This window comes from Vipera ursinii (genome assembly GCF_947247035.1).
Source record: "Vipera ursinii genome assembly, chromosome: 1".
Taxonomy (NCBI): Eukaryota; Metazoa; Chordata; class Lepidosauria; order Squamata; family Viperidae; genus Vipera; species Vipera ursinii.
In genome coordinates, this window is record NC_139512.1 from 276,931,468 (window position 1) to 276,942,811 (window position 11,344).

The 11,344-nt window shown below is 38.8% G+C and overlaps 1 protein-coding gene across 2 annotated transcripts in view; it reads left to right on the forward strand.

Moving 5' to 3' along the window:
• SYNJ2 (synaptojanin 2) overlaps positions 1-11,318 on the forward strand; it is a 58,559-nt gene extending 47,241 nt beyond the window's left edge. For both annotated transcript variants that reach the window (XM_083350044.1, XM_083350045.1), the window contains 7 exons: positions 732-900; positions 1,108-1,287; positions 2,022-2,156; positions 2,560-2,672; positions 3,507-3,615; positions 5,339-5,541; positions 7,258-11,318. In XM_083350044.1, the coding sequence (XP_083206170.1) occupies positions 732-900; positions 1,108-1,287; positions 2,022-2,156; positions 2,560-2,672; positions 3,507-3,615; positions 5,339-5,541; positions 7,258-8,013 (1,665 nt within the window). In that variant the 3' untranslated portion in view covers positions 8,014-11,318. The remainder of the gene's footprint in view (positions 1-731; positions 901-1,107; positions 1,288-2,021; positions 2,157-2,559; positions 2,673-3,506; positions 3,616-5,338; positions 5,542-7,257) is intronic.
• Positions 11,319-11,344: the final 26 nt, after the last annotated feature.

Sequence of the window (11,344 nt, forward strand, 5' to 3'; positions counted from 1 at the left end):
TTATGAGTAATAATGATACAAATAGAAAAACAGAATTTTTTTTACATATAGAATCCAGGATATTTAGCTTAATTGCTTCCAGTTTTTTTTCTTTAAAAATTGGCATACGAATGAATGACACTGTTAAAACCAATTATTGATACAATAATATATCCCTGAAAAAGTCAAATATCTCTAATCTGCAATAGTACTAATGCTCTTTAAATATATATTAAAGTCTTTTGTCTTCAATTAACTGAACAGACTACAGGTATTCCTTGACTTAAAACAGTTCATTTAGTAACTGTCCAAAGTTACAAGGGCACTGGAAAAAGTGACTTAATGACTGTTTTTCACACTTACGAACATTGCAACATCCCCAGGGTCATGTGATCAAAATTAAGAAGCTTGGCAACTGACTCGAATTTATGACGGCTGCAGTGTCTCAGGGTCATGTGATCACCTTTTGCAACTTTTTTACGTGCAAAATCAGTGGGGAAGCCAGATTCACTTAATAACCATGTTACTAATTTAACAACTTCAGTGCTTCACTTAACAACTATAAGGTCGTAAAACGGGGCAGAATTCATTTAACCAATATTACACTTAGCAACAGAAATGTTGGGCTCAAATGTGGTCGTAAGTTGAGGACTACTCCCGTCGCTTTGCTTTGTGTTAATATCTGGGTCTTGCTTATGAGTAATAGTTCATTTTATTACAGGAAAAATAATGTATTGGGATTTTGTGTCTAGATTAAAGGCAGGATTGTGAAGATTTGTCCTAAAACCAAAGATTGGCTGAAAGGCCTTCAAGAGGAAATTGCTAGGAAACGCGACAGTATTGCTCCTATGTCACCCACAGCAAATTCCTATCTGCTGGAAGAAAATTTTGATTTTTCAAGTTTAGATTATGACTCAGAAGGTACGTGGCCTAAGATGTAGGTAAAAGTATAAGGTTTGGTCAGGAGGGCTCTTTCTCCATGGAGGCTGACTGAAATGGGTTGCTATTCTCTTTGCAGATCAAAATAATTTGTAAAAAAAACCCAATCCCCTTTGTTTTAGCTGAAATGTTGGAAGAAAACAACAATTCTTCAACTTCCTCATTCTGCTGTAACATTTTCCAATTTAGGTGACATCATAGATGAGGAAGATGATTATTTGGATGAAATGTTGCGTCCCGGACCATTTGAAACAGAAACAGTATCGACAATGGAAGAATTGGGAGATGGATCAGAATATGTGAGCATGGTGTCTACCATACATGCAAACAAGTCACATGTTGCTGGAAGAAAACCATGTCAGTATAAAGGTATCCATCCTTTCATGAAGAAAGACAAATGAAGCCATAGTCATAAAAATTGATTGGGTCATTCAAAGAAGGCTTTTTTTTAGTGGAATAAGTAAACCCAATTATGTAGACAAAGTTATCTCTATGTTAAAGCTATTCGGATAATTAATGATATAATAGGTTTTTCCGTTAATGACTGAGACTTTGTGGGACAGGGTGATGTTGCCCTGGAGATATATCGTAATTTAATTTGAGCTCTTCTTAAGGATTAATGAGCAAACTTGATTAGGGTGGTTTAGGTGTGTGAATGTCTATGCCATCCCTAACTTTTGCCTTTACTTCTTTGGGGGCATTTATACGCACTCATATCGGTTTTGGAAATCTCTGTTGTTATGTCAGTCATGTAGCTCAAACTTTGTGCCATCATTCATGGAGGATTAGCAAAACAGGCCAATTGATTTCTGACTAATTTCTGACTAATCTCCCTTATGACTAATTGTTTCACCACTAGGAATAACAGGAGGCAATGACTGGATCAGTTGCTTTAACTCTGATACATTGCTATTTGATAGATGTCAGTAATTGAATGTGGCTCATAGAATCCTTGGGAATTTTCCCCATGAGGCAAGCACATCTTAGGTGTTGTATGGTTATTTCTCAGTTTCCTTTCTTCCTGGTTAATTTCAGTGTCATCAGTTTTTCTCAGTTAGCATTTTGTTTTTCTGTTTTTCCATTCTTTTTGCCATGTTCGCTAGACGATGCTGACTGGGTTGAACTAAAACAAGAGTTTGAAGAAAGTGCAGAGTTCTGTCATCGCTCCCCAAGCAGGTCTCTATCTGTGCCCAGTAGGCCTCGGCAGCCTCAGCCTCCCCAGCGACCTCCCCCACCAGGTCAGAGTTTGTGTTTTTTCTCCAAGAAAGTCTACTCGACGGGGGGGGGGGGGAAATGTCAGGATTTTTGAAATGACACTCCTGAATACACGAGGAAAGCAAGGTTGCAAATACTGTGCACAAGAATATTTCTGCATCTGGTTTCTTCTAAATTCTTTGCCAAGAAAAGCTGAATTTGTGCCCTGTACAAAGAACCATTTCACACTATTGTCCAAATTGTGCTTAAGTGGCAAGGCATGAAATTGATTTGGTCGGTGATAGCTGCATCTGTTTCTATCTGACTTTCAGCTGAGCTGGCTGTTGCATCTGCTTGAACTACGTACAGGTGGTCCTTGATTTACAACCACAACTGAGCCTAAAATTTCCATTTCTAAGCAATGTATTTTATGTGTTTTTCCTACAGCTGCAGTGCCCATTAAAAAATCCCCATCATATGGTTCCATCTCTTCAGGAAGCTGCTCCTTGTCCTCCATCTTGGATACAGCAAAGCTTCTTCCAGGAGCACCACAGCACCCTGTGAGTAGTTCAGTACAATCATTTCAAGTACTGATAAGGGGGGAAAAATCACTTTACTCAGTATAATGTTAAGCTAAGATTCTCTTATGAGAAGCACCAAAGCTGCCTGCAATTAGTGCAGGTTCGCATCCCACCAGGCTCAAGGTTGACTCAGCCTTCCATCCTTCCGAGGTAGGTAAAATGAGGACCCAGATTGTTGGGGGCAATTAAGCTGACTTTCTAATAATGCCGCTTGGGTGTGTGTGTGTGAAAGCCCTAATAAGCAGGCATATACATAGAATGAAGGCTACTGCTAAGCTTGTAAGCCGCCCTGAGTCTTCGGAGAAGGGCGGGATATAAATGGAATTAAAATAAATAAAAATAAAAATACCAAGTTGGTCTTGAGCTCTAAATCACCACTGCCAGCACTCTAAATAGGATTTTTTTGGGGGGGAAATATAAGGCACCAAAACTTTTGGGATTATGTGGACTGCCGTAATCCCCAATGGCCATCTACCTGGGTTGATGGAAACTATAATCCATGTCCAGAGAGCACCAGGCTGGGGGACATTAATCCAATAGCTGCTCTGAATGTGCTTAAGTAGAAAGTAGACAAAGAGTATTTTAATTAATAAATACATGTTTGGTGGCAGCAACTAAGGAAAGGAAAGGAATATATAAGAGGAGATGATCCTCTATATGCCAAAAGTTAAGTTTCATGAAGACATATCCAGTAAAAAAAAAAAGATGATCCTCTGAAAAAAAAACCAAGGCTATTCTTATGTTTATATACTGCTTTATCTTCCCTCTAGACTCTCTTTTTATTTCTCTTTTGTTTTTACATTTTCCTGCAAGCCAAAATCACGAACTGGAATTAGCAAGCCATATAACGTAAAACAGATCAAAACCACCACCCCAGAAGAAGCCGAGGAAGCTATTCGGTGTCTGATGCAAGCAAAAGGAGGTATGGCTGGCTTTCTGTTAGAAGCTTTGATGATATTTTTACTTAGAAAACAAAACAAAAAAATCAAACCCACAAGTATCGGATAGGGGCTACGTAGTTTGGTAATTGTACATGTTGAAAAGATCTGGGAATAGTGATCTGGCTTCAAAAAAAGGCAAATGTAACTAGGTTAAATCAATAGAATCATGGGAATCGTTCCACTTTATTTGGCTTTGATCCATGTCGATTACTGTGTTTGGCTTAGGGCACTACAGTTAAGAAGGATTCAGAGAAATTGGGACAGGTTCAAAGAAAGCCAATGAGAATGGCCCAGGGACTAAAACCTTGGACATACAGAAAGAGATTGAAGAAGATGGTATGATTTAAAAGTGAGGAAGACGGCTGAGCAGGAATACGATAGCACTCTTCCAATATTTGAAAACATGTCACACAGAAGAAAATCACCATCTGTTCCCTCTCATTCAAAAGGCAGGATACAGAAAAATGGACTGGTTACAGATTTGCATTAGGAAAATTCTTATAGGAAGAGCAATTTATCAGCGGAACTTATTCCTCAAAGGACGTTCCTCTTCACTGAATGTGTTTAAATCAAAGCTGGATAGCCACCGTCTGGGATGCTTTGAATTGGAGTTTAAAAAGCTGAGAAGAAAGCCTTGGCATTGACAAGAAAGGGGCAAAATTGGAGTATCGGCTCTAACAGGACACCTACCGTAACTGAGCTCTTGTTGGAGGCACAGATGCTGGTGGAATGCTAGTGACACGCCCAAGTTCTAGCAACACAGTGTGTCCCAACTATGGTCAAGTTCAGAGCATCCCAGAACATTATTCATCACTAGTATTGGTAAAATTCTCAGGCGCTGGAAACTTTAGAAAATATGCCTGAAGACCTAGAGCTCCACCAAGCAGTAACAACAGTCAAGAAGAGACCACTTGAGTCCAGAATCAACCAGTCATAACAAGCCATTCAAAGGCAGAACAGAGAAGGAGAAGGATAGAGTTGTAAATCCGGAAAAAAGAGGCAAGTTAAGCAAAAGTTAAAGCATAATAGGTACACAAGCTTTATTAAAGAAAGTTGGCAAATAGTTTGTATAATGTAAAAAATTAGGATTAGAGAACAAAGTAGGAAATAAAAGGTAGAATAGTAAGGCTTCAAAGATAGTATAGACAAAAATACTCTTTTCCAACAAAATCTTTGCTAATAAATTCCATTTGCACAGGAACCACCATTCTTCCTGTCTCCGTCTGGTAGCATCTCACAATCCTTCTTTTCCTGAATTGAGTAATTAGGATGGATTCCAGATTTAACTGCACCTAACACATTACTTTTAAGTACTCTTTAGTAAAGGTTGATTGTCATTTTAACATGTTGATTTTATTTCACAATATACTGTAGATGTGAACACTTAAAAGTTAGGAACACCAACATATTTCCAACAAGAAAAGCTTTGCAAAACATTTCTTCACATTCTGAATTGAGAAGGAAGAAGCTGATGCTGAGAATGATTTTTCTATGGCAATAAAATGAATCAAAATTCAAACTGTTCTTTATCCTTCCTTGGTTTATCAATTAGTAAGGGTGGTAAAATTAATTTTCTTTGATGTGCATTTTTAGCTAGGTGTTGGCAGGTTTTATACAAGCAGTACTATGTATTGTTAAAAACACATGATACTTTGGATTTATTGAATGCATTAAAGAAACGGAATGCATGCTTTTGCATTTCAGTAACACCCCAGGAATCCTTGGCTTCCATTCCAGCAAGAACTCAGACTGTGACTAAACCTGAATTCATTCCCGGTGGCCCAAAGCCAGCACCTCTTCAAGGCCTCCAGCCGGCCCCAGTTCTCATACCACAGCGTCCCCCACCTAAAGTCCCAGCTGCAAAAAAACCTGCACCTTTGCAGAAGATGGGAGTCAAGCCAGGATGTGTAAGTGTCAGTGTAAGGCTCTTCCCTCTGCGCAGAAAGCGCCCCTTAATACAGATTGTATATTTAGTGTTTGCAAGTAAGTTAACAAGAACTTCAGGGTTTGGGGGTTTTATTTTTTTTTTTGTCTCTGAGATGTATTTGGAAAGACAAAGCTTTAATGTCTTCCCTATAGACCTCCTCTAAAACAAGTGTAAGAAATATGTGGTGCCTAACTGAGAACCGAGGAAAGAACTCTTCAAGTATTTCTTGTGATTTATGCAAGTGTGCATTTTGTTATAGTGAACCCTTAATAGATTGGGGGGGGGGGTGGAAATCTGATTCAAGTAGCGATATTCCAACTCTGGCTAAATCAAAATCTGAACTCTCCTGTGGCTTCATTGGTAATTTGAAATGTGGAGTGACAAGCAATACATTTTAGAAATTCAACATAAAACTCCTCCAGCGTTTGGAGAGGAGGAGAAAACAAGAGATTGTAGTTTATGATGGATTGTTGTAGCTTTGAACCAAGAACTCTCCAACACTGGGCTTTGCTGAAATGAATTTTGAAGTTATGCTAACTCTAACCCTCATGTGGCCAATGCTCTTAGCTTTATCTTTTGATCTCAGGAACGTTAAAATGAATATCTATGGGATTTGGAGGTCATCGCACATTTTGTGGAGGGTTTGGGGCTGTTGTTTTTTCTGAGTTGCACTGATGTGCTGTATTCCATTTACATATTGATTATGAACATTTGCTTGGGGGAGGAAAGGCAGAGGGGGAGAAATGGGAAGCAAATAACTCTCCACTTCCAAACTGTCAAGTCTTCCCTTCTATTAAAAAAAAGCCCATTGCACCTCTGCTCCTAAAATTCTGCAGCATTCTGCATGTCACGCTCCAACAATTGTAGATATAAGACAAAAGATTCTCAGGGTAAAGGAATGGTGTACCTTGGTACCTTTAAAGGTACCAAGCAACTCCTTCTCCAAGTCCTAAAAACATTACCCCAAAATGTCAACAAAAACGTTACAACTCTTTGGTGATTTCCAGGTAGAGATCTAAAGATTTGAATTTCTAATTGGGGGTGGGGGAAAGGAACAGAAGGTTAAAATAATAAGGTTTATTTAATATGAAAACAGTTCTATCAAATACGAGAAATTAATTTAGAAGATTTTCACCCACTTTCAAAAGTTCTTTGACTTACTCTTTGTGTTTTCTGTTTTGCTTACGTGTAGTGGTTTTGAAGGAGACCAAATGTCTGCTAATAAGATACAAATGCTGCGTGCAGAATTATGGTGAAAAAGCATGTGGTGGAGGATAAACAAAATTTGACAAATTAATCTGCCACCAAACAAGATTTGGAAGATTTTTAACTGGGAATTCTGCTTTGTAACATTAAACAGTAGGCTATATTGTAGGATTTTTGTAGCTATTTGTTCTCCATGCTATCCTTTGGCTTAAAAATGGTAAAAAATCCTGCAAAGGTTATCGCTACACATCAGAGGACTATTATGATTTCAAACCACATATATTAAATAGATTCTTCAGATGTATAGTATAGGAACAGCAAACTGCACTGGCATTTGTATTACACATAAACCCTGGAGAACAAGAGAAAAAGGTTTGTTTGCTTTATTAAATTTATGTGCTGCCCATCTGGCCCAGAGGCAACTCTGGGCAGCTTGCTGTTTCTAATGAGAGGTTGGTTGAAAAACAATTAATTATCTCTTTTTTCTCAGCCTCATTCTCCAGAAGAGCAGCTTGAACAAACCTTGGGTCACTTCTCCTCTGCGTCACCAGAATCGTGTCTCGAAACCGCAACTGTTAGTGGTTCTCTTAAGACTGTCCCCATTCCTAAACCAAGGACAATGCATCCTGGCAAAACTGTTGAGAGGAGCAGCAGCAGTGAAAGGCAACCAACCACCTTGTCTCTTTTCGAGGAAAGTTCTCATATTCCTTCTCTGAATTTGACTCAGGCGCCAAGAGTTCCCCCAAGGAGAAAGAAGTCGGCTCCTCCTGATTTTCACCTTCAAGTACTCCAGAACAGCAACAACCTGTTCCTAAAAGAGCTGACGTTCAATTCCAACAATAACAACTTTCCAGCACCGTACTTTTCCACAGTGCAGGATTCTGATGCATTTCCATCTTCTCTGAGTGAACCCTCGCTGCTTGCTACGACAGTGGTGATTAGCTCAAAAGACAATGATGCTAAGCTCTTGAGGCAGACCGATTTAGAATTAAGTGGTGACCAACAGCCAACTCCTCCTTTATGGATTCAGCAACAACAGCAAGCTTCAGACAATCGTTGTCCAATGGAAAACACCAATTTGTTAGATCTGGAAGTAGACTTTGTTGCTTGCCAGCCAGTGGTTCAGCCATTACCAGCGAATCCACCTCCTGCTTCACAAAATTTGAAACCCTCCTGTCCAAGGGATTTCAGCCATTGGGTCACATTTGGAGAAGAAGGCAACAGTAGTACTATATCTCAGGGTTAAGCTCTGATCTCAGTTTAAAATTATGAAGTTATTTTTGTACTTTTTACCTAGAAAAGCACATTCTTTTCTAAACTTTATTATAGAAGGAAGAAAGTTCAGCAAATCATGTACAGCAGTGGTCGCCAACCTTTGCGGCTTAGAGGCTGGGTTGGGGGAGAGGAGAACTGGGCCACACAAGCGGCGGTCCACCATGCACATTGACCCATCACTTGTGTGAATGGAGCTGTGCACGCATGTGCTGGTTCACCACGTACGTGAGTGGAGCTGCACATGTGTGCTGGCCCACCTCTCACATAGTCTGGTTCTAAATAGGCTACAGCCTGGTAGTGGGCCGTGGCACAGGGATTGGGGACCCCAGTTTATGGTATAGCACTCATCTTTCCTCACTCCTTGGTGATTTCTGGTTCAAGTTTAATAGTAAATTCAGTAACAAATATTTATCGTATGCATGTGTGCTATAACAAGGCCTGCTTCAATTACTCTTTACTTACACTGTGCTCATTTCTGAATTCCATGCAACAGGTGGTTGCTTGCCCTAGTTTTATACTGTAAAAAGATGGGACAGTTAATTCTGCTTTATATACTAAGAGGTACTCTGTCATTCTTGAGCCATCTGCATGCTTAGAACCATGGTTCACAGCCTTAAATTATTTTTATCCTTGTTATCAATGTATGCAAAGGAGGAACAAATTTGCATTTCAAAAAGACCTGTTGGTAAGAGCAAAAACGATAATTTGATTCTGTCTAGTAATAGCTGTCATCAATAATATACAGGGAAGCCCAAGGTGGTTTTAGAAGTGGCGTGGTAAACTTGGGGCCGCTCATATCCAAAATACCCATTCAAGTTTAATCTGTGATAGAAAACCTTCTTCTGGATATTAAGAGATATGCCTGTATGAAACATGGAAATATGTACTCTTGAGTAATGTGGTTATAGATCTAGCCTGTTTTGAATAGGAGCCTGAAGGGGTAAAGACAAGAGTTATTCCCTTACAGATCACCTCATTGTTAATTTTCTATTATATAGATAGATCTGATTTATTAATATGAATCTGGATTAATATGAGTAAGTGTATTTTCCATGGAAGAAACTACCTAAATATGATATAGGTAGGAAATAACACAGGTACATATATTCTCATTTTTAGTATTTAAATCTCGAGTATTCTTAGGCTAATGTCCAGTGGATTATTGGGGAAAAAAACACTAATTACTATATGCACTGAAAGGCTAATATTTTTATGCATAATCATTTTACATGATTATGCATGATCTAGCTTTACAGTTCAGGTGAGAAATGAAAATCTAGGATCTGATCTGTAATTTAATAGAGAAAGAATTATGTTTCTTTAGAACACTACTGTCGCAACATATTGTGACTTTTTGCATTGCCGGAGCTGGGGTCAGCACGGCCTCCGCATGATGCAACCGGCCTGTGGGCCGTCAGTTTGACACCCCTGCTTTAGAAGAAGCAACAAAGTTTATGATGTCCTTTCTTCCTGGGGAGGAATGAAACATGTATTCTTGGCTTTTTTTATTGTTAATATTAAAAATGTGGTTTATGAAAAACAAGTCTTGGCCTATTCCTATATAGGCACATATACTATGCATGGCTAAAGGTTAATTAGCTAACATGATGCTATTGTTTTTATTAAACGAACCTTAAAAAAATAAAGTGCCAGATCAGATAGGATATTGTGGTTTCCATTCCCCTGCATTAAGTCAACCATTACGCTATTCTAAGCAACATTTCTGCTGGAGAAGACTCCTGCGAGTCCCTTGGACTGCAAGGCGTTCAAACCCGTCAGTCCTAGAAGAGTTCAACCCTGACTGCTGTTTAGAAGGCCAGATCCTGAAGTTGAAACTCAAATACTTGGCCACCTAATGAGAAGGAAGGACTCACTGGAGAAGAGCCTAATCCTGGGAAAGATTGAGGGCAATAGAAGAAGGGGACGACAGAGAATGAGGTGGCTGGATGGAGTCACTGAAGCAGTAGGCGTGAGCCTAAATGGGATTCCAGAAGATGGTAGGGGACAGGAAGGCCTGGAGGAACTTTGTCCATGGGGTCGCAAAGGGTCGGACATGACTTCACAACTAACAACAAAGCAACATTTCAAAAAGTAAATCAAATAATGAAAAGAAGGGTATGTAGCAGTGACAATTGCTTACTAGAAGACATACTTTTATGCTCTCTAGATGGGTTGCCTGTAACTCCCGTGATCTCCCTCTGGTTGTTGCCTTTGGCATGGGGCAGCTGGTTAGGGAAGATTGCTCTAACCCTCCCCATTAATAAGGAAACCACAAGCGTCACTGGTTATTTATGGCTGGATGTTAAGATGAAAAATGAACACCTATTAAAAGGAAGCCTCGCGTACTGTTACCGACGATATTCTCTGCAACATAGATAATTTAACAGCTTTGTGGCAGGTCATTTACATGCTAATAAAAGCATTAGAAAGCAAGTCAATTTAAGTGACTTTATAAATTGCAAATGAGAGTTATTTTTATTGCTCTACTTGAAGTGGTATCCGGCTTTTGGCACTATATTGTATAACTTGCTGCCTAGCGAGATGCCTCATTAAAACTTGAATCTTTCTGGTAACATACTCTGTGCAATCAATTGCAATTTATGCCACTTACCCTGAGCAAAAATGAAACAGGCAAATGTTGCAATAAATAAGAAAGTCCTGAGCAGTTTTTAAAAACATTTCTTCCACTGAGTAAAATATAACCTCTGAAAATGTTTAATAAAAAATACTGGTTAAATATAGAAAGTCACGGGCAATGTTGGAAAGCAAAGCTGAGTTTCAATTACTTCAATTCAAGACCAAATCAGTCAGTCGACTCAACAGTAGTAGCTTTATGATGGTACTGAGTCATGTATCTATTTAGACACAGTATTCATAGATTTGATATCATGAATAATTCATATTGTTATGCATAAATTGCCTAGTGATAGGTAACTTGTTGGAAAGTTTTATTCTGGAAAAATAATTTATGGTGGTTTTTTAAAAAGCGTAATGTTATAACAGTAGGCAGCAATGTAATGATCATGTCTTTATTTTTTGTTTACGACATGCCCTTTTTTAATCAGTTGCATTAGTAAAAAAATAAAACAAAACAAGATTTGCCTAAAAAGTATACTCAAAATAGTATTTGGTTGATAATCACACACACAAAATATTGCAGTAGGTTAGACTATATGTTACCTGAGGTGGGTGGCAATGGGAATGTATACTTCAGATGGCTCTGACAGTTACAAATGTTTTTGACACAAGGAAATGCAGCCAAGTGAAACGGATAACCATTTCCCCTTTGTCTACAAAAGGAA